Source organism: Scomber japonicus, chromosome 17, assembly GCF_027409825.1.
Source record: "Scomber japonicus isolate fScoJap1 chromosome 17, fScoJap1.pri, whole genome shotgun sequence".
In the NCBI taxonomy this organism is placed as follows: Eukaryota; Metazoa; Chordata; class Actinopteri; order Scombriformes; family Scombridae; genus Scomber; species Scomber japonicus.
In genome coordinates, this window is record NC_070594.1 from 23,963,902 (window position 1) to 23,977,667 (window position 13,766).

The 13,766-nt window shown below is 38.4% G+C and overlaps 2 protein-coding genes across 2 annotated transcripts; both read right to left on the reverse strand.

Moving 5' to 3' along the window:
* Positions 1-2,316: 2,316 nt before the first annotated feature.
* LOC128376874 (serine/threonine-protein kinase/endoribonuclease IRE2-like) lies at positions 2,317-9,297 on the reverse strand. The gene is made up of 6 exons (XM_053336729.1): positions 9,195-9,297; positions 3,968-4,131; positions 3,674-3,879; positions 3,338-3,467; positions 3,148-3,254; positions 2,317-2,812 (listed from the first exon to the last, which is right to left on the reverse strand). Exons 1-6 carry the CDS (start codon positions 9,295-9,297, stop codon positions 2,584-2,586), a joined length of 939 nt encoding a protein of 312 aa, XP_053192704.1. The 3' UTR covers positions 2,317-2,583.
* A 642-nt stretch (positions 9,298-9,939) lies between these two features.
* Positions 9,940-13,225, reverse strand: LOC128376950 (toll-like receptor 5). The gene is made up of 3 exons (XM_053336808.1): positions 13,109-13,225; positions 10,647-11,877; positions 9,940-10,202 (listed from the first exon to the last, which is right to left on the reverse strand). The coding sequence occupies exons 1-3, from the start codon at positions 13,154-13,156 to the stop codon at positions 9,988-9,990; spliced, it is 1,494 nt and encodes a 497-aa protein (XP_053192783.1). The 5' UTR covers positions 13,157-13,225; the 3' UTR covers positions 9,940-9,987.
* Between the last annotated feature and the right edge of the window lie 541 nt (positions 13,226-13,766).

Sequence of the window (13,766 nt, forward strand, 5' to 3'; positions counted from 1 at the left end):
AGGCACAAGGAGAACATGCAAACTCCACACAGAAGGGCACCAGCCACCTGGTGGATTCAAACCCAGAACCCTCTTACTGTGATGCGACTGTGCTAACCACTGCACCACTGTGCCCACTAGTATAACCAGTTCTATCAAAGTACTGAATCATGGCAAAATCACATCTGAGGCAATGTTTCTGCATTCAATACTAATAAATGTAATAACAATTACACCAAATTCCTTTGCATTAAGTAGTGTCCCAATGTAGAGATTAGGGAGAACCTCTCCCCCAACCTGAGTGTCACGTAATAACTGACTGGTAAAATGTGCAGTCACGAACGTCGTACATGTTGTACTTCTTTTTCATTCAAAATGCTTAGCAAGTATAGCGTTAGTTTGTTTCCAGTGACTCTTGGACATAAGAAAGCCAATTTAAATGTCAACTAAAGCTGATAAAATCAAATCTTAATCAGGTTAAATTCAACACAGACAAAACTAGCATGCTAAACTGAAAGCTAACTCCCTGAAAGTTACGGCAAGTGGATTACATCAAAAAATAGGACCTGAACAAATGCTATTGTCTGTATTAAAACTTGGAACGTAAAGTTAAATTACCTGCTTAACTTAATAGTAGAAGTATTTTCTTTGGCACAGCGTTGAATACACTTTAATAACCAAACAGGTAGAAAACACACCGTACCAGTATGGCGCCGCTGTAACAAGAAGGTTCTACTTCCGCGTTTATGGTTAACAAAAATATTCACGTGTTTCACGTGACATGTTTGGACCTATCACTGTTGTCGTTGCCAGAAATATAAATATAAATAAACTTGGAGTGCTTTGGTACCCTAGTAGTTACTGGTTTTACGACATTCTATTAAATCACACAGAATGTCAGCACAGATAATGAAGCATAACAGGATATGAGGCCCAAGTGGTAGGCTACATTGATGAGCAACAACACCTATTTAATTCTAAATTCCACCGAATGAAAGTAAAACTAAATGAATGCTGAAGTAAGCAGTAAGTGAGCAGAAAGTATATTCCTATACACCTCAGAATTCATCGGGCTGCTTCTGTCCTCTCACATCCTCAATAAACACTAATGACCTATTGCCATTAGAAGCCATGCATGCCTTAAAACATCACACTGTCTCCACCTTGTGTTACAGATAATATGGTATGCTTTAGGTTTTACAAGCCTTGCCCACACTTTTTTCTTCCCATCATTCTGGTACAGGTTGATGATCAGAGTTCCATCTGTTCAAAGACTGCTCTTCCTGAACTATAGTGATTTTTAGATGTCTTTTTTCTCAAGTTCTAATCCAGCCTTTCTATTCTTGAGGCTTATGAATAGTTTGCAGCTTGAGGTGAACCCTCTGTATTTGCTCTTGTGAGGTCTTCTCTTTCTGTCCAAATATATTAACTTAGTAGAGGTCAATATAGAAGCCTCCCTTCTTTTCAGAATTTTTGGGATATAAGTGAAGAAATAAAAACACACAATTATGAAATTTGGGATAATAGCTTGATATAGCCAGAGGTTGTCATTATTTAGATCATCAGACGAAGTCAGTCATGTTTTTTACCTGCATTTAAATGAGTTCAAAATTGTATTCTTAAAGTTAAATCTGCATAGAAAACACCTGATGTCTCCTTTTGAGGTGCAACTGTCTGGTTGAGGGAGACCTAAATTAAGTGGGGCACCCATGATTAAAAGTTGATGTGTATAAAGTTAAGCATGTGAGAAAACACAATTTAAGAATGAGTCAGCATTTCTAGTTAAACACATTTATTATCATGACATGATAACAGCCAATGTATCCAACTTTAAAACAACCACAGTGGGCAAAAGTTCTGTACAGAAGAATAAATAAATGGCATCATAAATAAAAGACAGACCAGCTCACATGAGGTACAAAATTAGATATAAAATACAAAAATAAATTAAAGAATAATTACCGTTTTTTACAACATGGACCTCATTTCTAGCATAAAATATGATCATTTACTCACCCAGACAACTTTGGTGTCATTTGGAGTCGTTCGGACGAAATACTCAAATTAGCTACAGTGGAGCGCTGCGTATATCCATATAATGTGAGTACACGGGGCATCGAAGCGCAGCCTCTATATGACATTATCTGCCACTAAACTAGTTCATTTCACCAATATTTAGTTATGATACGTTAGTGCTATTCCCCTCTGAGCCCGTGGTGGCATGTTATCAACTTCTGGGGTCTGTAGGTTGACCTGCTAACCTCTCATAGATAACCTCTGATCTGGCATCATCAACGGTAATTATACTTTAAGACTAACAGCCATCAGCAAATTTATCAGATATCAGGCATAAATGGTCCAAGTAGACGACAGATTTTGAAGCCAAGCAAGAGTGACAGATTTTCACTACCCAGAATTGGACTAGTCCTCCCCTTCCTCTCCTAATTGCAGCAGGCTTATGCTTCATGCTGTGCTCCGGGGACGAGGGACCTATTGTTACCCGACCCCCCCTTTCACACAGACTTCAGCATACTGCAGGTGAGAAAGATGGGGTGGACAGTCGTATCCTATGGTGTGCAAATCAAAACAATAGTAGTGGTGTACTCATTGCAGCAGGGTAAATGGCACTGTAAAAACCTGCTGAGATTCTTGAACTGGGGTGCTGAGATTCTCCTCAGAGGTTGCTGGAGGGGAATAGAAGGCATCTTCTGTTATAAACATTTGCTTCAGACGTGGATCCAAATTCCACCTTTGGCTTTTGGCAAATTTGTAAGCGCATCCAAAGAGAGGAGGGAACGCCGAGATCACGTCAACTTTTTCGATGTACTTCAGACTGTAAAGAGAAATAAAACTGTATTACAAACACAATCTTTGTATATTTATATTAAGCATTATAACAACAAAAGGGACTAAAGTTAGTTGAAAAAAGTAAGTGAAGTAAGTAAAATCAAAAAATCTGAAAAAAAGGTTTATTTATATATTTAAAAAATCCTTGAAGGTGAATGGAAATTAGTTTTTAGTGCTCCTATAATCACTGTGAAAACGTTTTATTCTTTCAACAAAAAGAATAGCAAGAGAATCCGTAAATATGGGATGACCTTTGCTGTTTAGAGGGAGTTTATTCTTGCTATATTAAAGGCAATTCATCCTTTTTTTCATTTAACTTACTAGTGCTCTTGGGCGTTTCGTATGAAGCGCAGCAATCCGAACGCATTGTCAGTGTAACAGGGCTCTTTCTTCTTGCCATCCATCAGCTCGACCAAGTCCGCTGGAAACTATAATGCCAAATGATAGTTGAGATTATAAAACTGATAAAGTGAACTTCAGAAATACAAACTAGTGGGATTCTTAATATCACCTTATTTTTCCATCCTCTGAAGTATCCAAGCGGAGCGTAAGCCTCCAGTGAAGAAATTAAGGTCTGGGAGGCTCCTTTAAACATTGCCACATCTTCCATCTTTCCAATATTTATCAGGTACTCCAGTTTCCTGAAAATACATTTAAGACTTTTAAGATATTTAAGCAACTCAAATATTTTTGTGATATCTTATTGATTGAGAAATAGTATAATGAAAATACTATGGAGCTATGTTATAGAGAAAACTCAGCAAATTGAGGAAAAAGTATGATTAAAAAATGATTGTAAAAAAAACTGTTTAATTGTTCTGAATTCATTGTAAATGAGAGACTTAACTTTTTAGGGGACCAGAGGAAGGGATGGTTCAAGCAGTTTTGCACTCCAGGTCTGTTGTTTGGATTCTTGTCAGTCATCCACTCAATAAGGTCCTTAGCCAGCACACCTTCAAAATCCTGGTCCAAATTGTATTTCCTTTCATGAATACTGATATTAAATTGATGTTGTCCTCTGGAGAGGACATAATCAACCAGCATCCCGGCAGCCTTAAGAGGGAGCAGAACAGTTTTATTATTAGATGATGTTTTCATGTAGCCTAATCACTGATAGAAATAAAAAAAAAAAACAACTAACCTTTATATCAGTGGTACAGTTGAGCGGTCCGTTGTCTTCTCCGGTCAAAGTCTCACTGGCCATACAGTTTTGTGGTTCTGCGCGGCCTGTGTACAAGGTTGTTTCTTCATCAGGTGACCAGCGACATAAACCAAAGCCAGCCAGTCGCACCCTTCCAGTAACATCTGCAAGATAATGAAGAGCACAACCAGTGGGGGAAAAAGACAGTTAACAAAATCAATTAAAATGTTGTTATACACTTTCAGAATTTCAATGTTTATTTATGAACTTGTCTTACCAATCCAAAAATTCTGTGGCTTGAGATCCCAGTGGAAAATTCCCTGATCATGAAGTACTTCCAGAGATTTGAGGATGGAGCACACAATTTTACATAGCTGGTACTCTGGACAATCCCTGATGTATTCATCCAGTGTGTGTTCAAACAGTTGAACACAAAGATAACCAAACTTGTCGTCCTCGACAAATTCAATGTATCGTGTGATACATGGATAATCTAACCCTGGAAGTCTCAGAATGTCTTCCTCGTTCTTAAGGCACTGATAGTTATTCAATTTAGAAATTCTCTTTATAGCCACTTCAGTGCCATCAGTTCTCAGCCCTAGGAAGATATCAGAGCCATCAATTCCCTTTGCAATGCAGAAGTCTGCATCATTCCAATAACAAAGGCTTCCAACCTTTGTAATTCTACTGATATCAGCCCTAACAAACTCCCCATATTTTTCCCTCCACCTGATGCTGATTTTAACCCATCTGCAAATATTTGCAGTTTTGGCATATGAGCTCAGCAAGTTCCCCATTTTGTTGAGTATCTGTGGAAAGACAAAAAGGCAGGGCGTCATTCAAGCTAGAACCAACACTGCGTCATCCCTCTCCTACATGGTGGAGTTATAAAGATGGATGGCCCTGAGGAGGAAGGGCCTCCTCCACCTGTCCATCAAACATGACCTAACATGCTCCTCTGTCCAGTCCAGTTACAGTACTGTATAAAAAGTTTTGAAGAAAAAAAAAGAAAAAAGAGGGGGGAGGGGGAGTTCTGTACGGGGGTTGCGGCGAGGTCATATTTCATAACTGGCCGCATCTGGTTTACTGGTGGTTTTCTGCCACTGTCAGGGACTCCAGCTCAATGCCGCCAACAACATCATATATGATCTTGTCATGCATAAGTCATTTACCTAATGTAGATAGTAGGGAGAACCATAGACATATATACATATATATGTAGACATGCCTATAGATACATGTATGTCTATTGGGAAAACCCCTCTCCCCAGCTGAGTGTATCGTGATGTACTCACTGGAGGATTAAATAGCGCATCAGGCACGAAACTGGCATGCTGAACTGCAACTTCCTGAAATTACGGCACATAGGAAAAAATAGGATAGAAATAAATGATCATTCATGCTTACTTAACTTTGAAGTATCCTCTTTGGCACGATGCTTTCTAAACTTTTTAATTTGAATAAAAAGGCATCTATAACTTGATAATGTGACTATCACTCTCTGCCCTCCTTCGAATACTCGCTCCTTTTCCTCACGAAGGTTTCAACCTATCACTGTCTTTGCCGGAAATAATAAAGTCCACTACCCATAACACCCACATGCGGTAGAGAATAAAGTTATCTATAGTTCATAAGTGTGACTGGACCTGGACTGGACGCTCACATCATTATCTTTATAGTTATAGTTATTGTTCCATAGCTATCTATCTCCCGCCGCCCTCTCGTTTTGTCTTTTTTCCCGGGAATCTCCCGTAATTTACATGCCCCAAATTGGTTTGTTAATAACAAATGTTTTATTTTGAAGGCTTACACCGGAAGCTATCTTTGACAGAAGCTGAAACACATGGCGAAATGTTTTTATCTTAAAAAAAAAAAAAAAAAAACGTGCACAGTTCTGGAATGTTCTTCTGCTTTTATCATCTGGGTTTGTACAATTCCAATTCCAAAAAAGTTGGGACGCTGTGTAAAATGTAAATAAAATCAGAATGCAATGATTTACAAATCTCATAAAACCATATTATAATAGAACATAGAAAACATATCAAATGTTGAATGTGAGACATTTTACTGTTTCATGAAAAATATTAGCTCATTTTGAATTTGCAACATGTCTCAAAAAAGTTGGGACGGGGGCAACAAAGGGCTGGAAAAGTAAGTGTTACTAAAAAGAGACAGCTTGAAGAAAATTTAGCAACTAATTAGGTTTAATTAGGCAACAGGTCAGTAACATGACTGAGTATAAAAGCAGCATCTTAGACAGGCAGAGTCTGTCAGAAGTAAAGATGGGCAGAGGTTCACCAATCTGTGAAAAACTACATCTACAAATTGTGGAACAATTTCAGAAAAACATTCCTCATTGTAAAATTGCAGTGACTTTGAATCATCATCATCTACAGTACATAATATTATCAAAAGATTCTGAGAATCTGGAGAAATCTCTGTGTGCAAGGGACATGGCTGAAAATCTATATTGCATGCCCGTGATCTTTGGATGCATTATAAACAGACATGATTCTGTAACGGAAATCACTGCATGGGCTCAGGAACACTTGCAGAAATCAAAAATGGAAAGGCACTCCGAATGAGGCAAAGTGGAACACTGTTTTGTGGTCAGATGAATTGAAATTTAAAATTGTTTTGGGAAATCATGGACGCTGCATACTCCAGACTAAAGAGGAGGGGCACCATTCGGCTTGTTATCAGTGCTCAGTCAAAAAGCCTATATCTCTGATGGTATAGGGGTGCATTACTGCCTATGGCATGGGCAGCTTGCACATCTGGAAAGGCGCCATCAATGCTGAAAGGTGCACACAGGTTTTAGAGCAACATATGCTTGCATCAATGCAACACCTTTTTCATGGAAGGCCTTGTATATTTCAGCAAGATAATGCTATACCGCATACTGCATCTAATTACATCAGCATGGCTGTGTAGTAGAAGAGACCAGGGCTGACCTGCCTGCTGTCCAGACCTTTCACCATTTGAAAACATTTGGTGCATCGTGAAATGCAAAATTTGACAAAGGAGATCCGGGACTGTTGAGCAGCTAGAATCCTATATCAGACAAGAATGGGACAACATTCCTTTCCAAAACTCCTGCCACTGGTCTTGTTAGTTCCCAGATGATGACAGACTGTTGTTAAAAGTAGAGGGTATACTATACAGTGGTAAACATGGTCCTGTCCAAATGAGACGTGTTGGTACAGTTTTTCACTTTCAACATTTGATATGTTTTCTATGATCTATTGTGAATAAAATATGGATTCGAGATTTGCAAATCATCATTGCATTATTCTGCATACAGATTATGATGATAAAAAAATATCATGCCGTTTAGTGCTGTTAAAATTAAGGTGTTAAATCTTGCTGTCAAGGTAATTATAGCGAGCTCACTTCTGCAGGTAGATAGAAGACCATGGTGTTGATGAATGAAAGTGGACCTAAAGCATTGATATCACTCTTAATATGCTAGAGAGTGGGGAAATAGATTTAACCAAACGTTTGGGGAGTTAAAATCTCATCTTCCATCTGAGTGCTGTTTGTTTCTCAGTCATTTGCATGGTGAGCTATGAGCTGACATAGGCTATAAGCCTTGAGTCTGGTTGTATACAGCTACAATATTATAAGGAAGAAATTGATAGTTGTTAATCTCAGTGGAATCGTGCAATTAATTAGTAATTTGGTATAATATTGTGAGGACATATCAGGACAACCCTGTTAGTTATTGTTTGTATGCGGCCAGGTGGTGGACCTAGTAGGGAGAAAGTCCAAGGTCGTTTTTTTAGTCCCAGTCATTCCCTGAAATTTAATAAGACTTGATAAGAGATTAAAAGGCGCTGCTCTGCCCGTCTGTGGGTACATCACAGGCGGGGGAGTCTTTTTTGCCTCCCTTAGCGTAAGATAAAAGGCTGCTACTTGGAGGAAAAACAACATTCAATCAAATTCAAGGTCAAATGTGGCCAAAAATATATACATTTTTTGTACCACAGTATTAAACAGCATTGTAGGGTTTCTGTGACGTTCATGTTTGTTGTAATACAAGTAGAATACTTGAATAAATAAATAAATACTAAGTAAAATAAATGTTAATAAATTAAATAAATACCAAGTAAGCCATACTCATGCTCACAGTATACACAAACTATACTTACAAGCACACAACAAACATAAAGCAGCAAATACACACAGTCATACATAGTTATTAATGTTGTACTATAGAACTGTTAATATTTACCAATTTAATTTGAAAATAACCACAAAATAGAATCCTGCTTTAAACTAAGTTGTGTATGTGTATTTTTTATTGACCCTAATTTATCTTTAATTTAAATCAATAATTTAAATATCCATCATTGTTTAATATCCCTTTTTTTAATAACTTTTATTCATTTATGGATTACCCATTTTCACCAGCTTCAGATTATGCAAATGAATGCTGCTGTTTACAGAAGAGCATACCAGCTGGGAAAAATGTTGGTTTTGTCTTACAACTGGTCACACTGTTCCAATGCAGCATAGAGACCAAGTCAGGAGTTGCTTACTGAGCTGATACTGCCCTCTGTTGGAAGAGGAGACAAATTCCTTATCATGAAGCTCCTGTAGCAATTAGAAGTTGACATTATTTCAATTGGGAAAATACAGCAAGGCATTGAAACACTTACTTGGAACAGGATAAAAACATTGGGACCATTAAGTTTGTCTTTGATATTAGTCACACGTTTTTACCTCCAGCTGTACAAATGTATGTCAATGGTATGGTTGTCTGTGGTACTATAAATATTATTTTGGTCAAGAAAACAGCAAATTTGTTTATATCTGGCCTTCTATTTTATACATCCATCCAATTATTCATTCATTTATTTATTACCTATATGTTGTTGTTCTGGATAATGGGGACTTGATCCAGCATGTATTTGCAGAAACAGGGTTTACCCCCCATTCTAAAAAGGGTGCCATGTTTTACCAAAGCCAAAAGCTTTCTACGTGGATAACTTTGGAGCTCAATCAGCTTGTTGTAAAAGACACACACACACACACACACACACACACACACACACACACACACACACACACACACACACACACACACACTACACAATTTTGTAGTAAGGTTTATAAGGTATTTTATTAGGTCAGTGAACTTCAGCACAAACCAACCATGCAAAAAATGTTAACAAAACCTCTTCTGATTGAATATAGTCTAATCTTGTCCTTTGATGCCACCTGCTCCAAATGTTGTTGATGCTCAGATAGAACTGCAAGAGGATATAAGAGCGGTCGACAACCAATCGGAAGATCAGGGCTTCAATTCCCAGCTCCTCCAGTCCCATGTTGATGTGTCCTTGGGCAGGATACTTAACCCAAAATTGCTCCCAATGGCTGTACCAATGGTGTATGAATGTGTGTGAATATTAGTCTCCATCTGATGGGCAGGTTGGCACCCTGAGTGGTAGACCATGTTATCAGTGTATGAATGTGTGTGAATGGGTGAATGTGATATGTAGTGTAAAAGTGTTTGAGTGGTCAAAAAGACAAGAAAAGCGCTATATAAGTACAGTCCATTTGCCATTTATCAATGATTCCACGTTCCTTAGATGTCATGATTACATTATATTAAAAATACACAATTGTGAAAGTAGTGAATGTTTTACCTGTCCAATCAGTGAAAATAACAGATTTTCACATATGATTTTATCTGTCTGACATCATATACAGTAAGAAGATCCACTTACTAGCATCTTGAGATCTAAAGATGCAGTTGAAAGCCAGAAGAATTTACTTTTATGCTCAATTATGTTTTCATAATACATTGCAGATTTTATTACAATTTTATCCCATTTCAAGGATTTTTTTTGATTAGATTGGGACAAATGCCTGGTATCTATTAATAATTCAGATATCACTGGGCACACCATGTAATTAACTGACCATAGAGTGCACACCCTAAATCAACAATATGTGGCAGTAATACACCATTCCGTTAATAAGTGAAATACACATTTGCTCACTTCCAAGTGCTTTCACTGCTTTGTAAGCTGAGCAGAGTAATCTAAGAGAGGAACGTTATAGAAACCAGAAGGAAATTCACATCTGAGCTCTGCAACAGGATTCATAAATGTTACGTTTGTGTCTTTCACCCAAGTTAGGAAATTCTTTAGGTTTGGGTCACAGTGGAATCGGTTCATTTTTAGGTCGAGGACGCTGAGAGAGCGGAAAACAACGGGGTCAGGGGAGGCTATGAAGTTGTTGGAGAGGTTGAGTACTTCAAGACTTTGTGGAAACATGTCAGGCTGGAGATATGTCAGGGTGTTGGATGAAAGGTCTATTTCCAAGAGGGAGGTGAGATTCTTAAAAATGCCTTGAGGAAGAGACTGTAAGGCGTTAAAGCTCAAGTTGAGACCGATCAATTGCCCAAGATTGTGAAACAGATCGAGGCATTTCTCTTGAGACCAAATGGACTGCAGATTGATGCCATGAAGATCCAGGACTTGCAAATTATTCAAACCATCCATTTCTGAAATTTGTCTGCTGAGTGTGCACCACCTGATGGGGTTTCCTCCATAGAAGAGATGCTGGAGGCGTTTCAGCTGAGTCAAGAAGGTGTAAACATCTCCCAAGTTTGTTAATCTGTTGTCCTGAATGTTCAAATGAATTACATTAGTGGCAAAACGTGTGATACTGTTCACAGATGAGGGCATCAACTTATTGTCATTCAACTGGAGATAATCTAAGTTTGGTAGAGATGCAGGGAACCCAAGTTCTCGCAGTGAGTTTCCACTTAGATATAACGCTTTTAGTTTGGGAAGTCCACGAAATGAGCCATATCCCAGTGCACCAATGTGATTGTAAGACAAATCTAACACTTTCAGGTTTGTTAAAGAAGCAAATGTGTGGGAATATATTTCACCAAGCAGGTTATGTGACAGGTTGAGCATTTTTAAATGTCTCTGAAGACCTTCAAAGGCATTTCTGTGTATCTGATTTACTCTGTTTTGGGAAATGTCAATGATTGCAACATCTTTAAATGGACTAAAAACCCCTGGTTGCAATGCAAATATCTTGTTTTTAGACAGATCCAAAGTGAGGACTGAACTGCTCCTCAGGCCTTCAAAAGTGCTGTGGTCTGGATCAGGGAGATTGTTAAATGAAAATCCTTTACCCATGGGCCCTGACAATCTGAGATGGGAGATCTTAGTACCCTTGATGGCTCTGAAAAACTGCTTTGATTTCTTCACGCTGAACCCATTGTAGGACAAGTCAAGGGTCTGAAAGGACATTCCTCTGAAAGGGTTCCCACATTTCTGCCAGTCAAAGCTTTCACTAGTCATGTCCTTAAGGTGGACAGAGTCCAAATTCAGGACCTGGAAATGCTTGCCCTGGAAACCAACCAGATCAGACTCACATATTTTGTCAATTTTGTTCAGCTTGAGATTCAGATTTTTCAAATGAGTCATGTTTGAAAAGTACATTGAAGGCTGGAGTTTCTTTATCTTGTTTCCAAAAAGATTGAGAGTCTCCAAGGAGGACAGTGGCTCCAAATACTTCTCCTTCAGGATGGATTCTTGAAGTGAACAGTAATCCAGGTGGAGACTTTGCAAATTGGACAGTCCTGCAAAGGCCTGTGGCTCTAGCTGAAGGCCGACATTATAGACAAGCACCAGCCTCTTCAGTTGTCTTTGTCTGGTAAAGGCGTTGTTCCTAATCCTGAGTAGCGAATACTGCTGCCCGAGGTCCAGCTCCTGTAGCTCCTCGAGGCCTGACAGAGAGGTAGCATTGATCTCCCCAATGCGGTTCATCCCCAGGTACAGGTGGGTGATGTTGGGAGGCAGAGCAGGAACCCAGCGGAGGTTTTTGAAGGCGCAGTTGGCCTCAGAACCTATTATGAGGCATGATGGGAAGCAGCCTGGCACCTGCAAGTGGAGATATAAAAATGTTTTATTAAAGTATCATTGTGTATCATCTGTCCAATTTGTTTTCAATGTTTAATAGAAACATCCTCAAATAAAATGAAAAATTAGATAATTGCACAAGAAGAATGCTTTTCCTCTAATCATTGAATGGTACTCTTCTTCTTATGTTTTGAGACACGAGGCAACACTAATATTTGAACAAACAGACAAATATAGAGAACTAAATCAAAATCTCACAAATTCTAAATTTACAACCAATTTAAAAAAACCTCTTGTTTTCCTGTGCCTCTAACTATTTTTACACTGTTTGTCATGGCCTCATGGTTTTTGGACTGCTTATGTTTGTTTACTTGGTTTCTGGGGTTATACTTCTGTTGATCAGTTCCTTTGGGTCATTTGGTTTTACTTATTTACATTTGGGTTGTTTGAAGGACTGCATTGCATTATTTGTTAGATGATGTTTACTTGGGTTTATGTTCGTGGGTTTTTCTTGGACGGTTCAATGTATACTGGGTTGCGTAAGAGTGTGTTTTCTGGATTTTGATTTTTGGTTTTCTCTGTTTCTCTTTCGTGTTCCTGCACTCCTCCCCAGCCCACACACCTGACCTGCATCAGGTTCGATAGCCCTACCCTCAGTGTTTTTTCCCCCCAGCGTTCACACCTGTCATGTATTAGTCTTGTCAGCCCTGCTCTGTCTCCAGTGGTCCTCCTAGACTGCCCTTGTTCAGTCACCAGTTCCCCATTGACTTATTAGTTCTGTCTGTATTTAACTCTTGGTTTGCAGTTCAGTTTTGTTGGATCCTCTGTTCAGCCCAGCCCAGCCTAGCCCAGGCATGCATTTAGTTCTTGCTCAGCTCAGGCAGCCCTGTGTCGACTGATTTGTTCAGCCTTGTTTTTGCCTTCAGTCCCTGTATTTGGGTCCACCTGCTCCGCTATTTTTGACACGGTTTCCTTTAAAAAGCTTTTGATGCACTGTAACCACACAGAAACTGTAATCCCTATGGAGTATTCTTTATTTTAATTTTAATTCACTTCATTTTATGATCACTTATTTTATTTTCTCCTTTATTTACTTTTTTAAAATTTGCCCTAATGCATAATTTGCCTTTTTGTAAAGCCCCGTAAATTGCCTGTGTTTGACAGGGGCAATAAAACAAATAAAATCAGTATAATTTTCAATTTACAAGGAAGTTATAAACTTGTTAATTTACAATAATAAATGTTTACATACCTGCAGTAAAACACAGATGACAACCACCTGAAGAGCAAACATCCACATTGTCACACTGATTTCCAGAAGAAATCCAACTCTGAATCTTTGATGAAAAAATGATTCAGTCTCTGCAGTGTAAAATCTGAGCTCCACACTGCAGTGATTTCTTTGTGCAGTATTTTTATCTATAACTGTTTGCGTCACTTGCGCTCTGAATTGCATTAACCCTGCAGCGTAAACATGACGCTGAATGGGATTTCCCCTTTTTTTCAGAGTCCAGATTTACATGAGGCAGGGAAGTACGTTTACATACTTCCAGTCCTTTGTTGCTATGTATACATGTTTGTTGTGTATTGGGGTTAGGCTGACACATTGGTTTAAAAATGTGGTTGTTTAGCAAAAAAATCTCTTGTTGCTAGATTTGTGTTGTGCAAAACATGACTGAGTTTTGCACAACACTATAATAATAAAAGGTCATACTGAAGACATGTTAGAGAAATGAAATTTAATTGACAATGTAATTATTATTAATGAATACATTTGCTGATACTTTCAGAAGGGTTTTTCAACTTTTTTATTTTATTATTCATTACTAGATGCTACTCTGGCTTTAAAAAGTATTTGCACGATGTAAGAACAAGATCTAATTACATTGTATTGTTGCTTCCACTTGAAA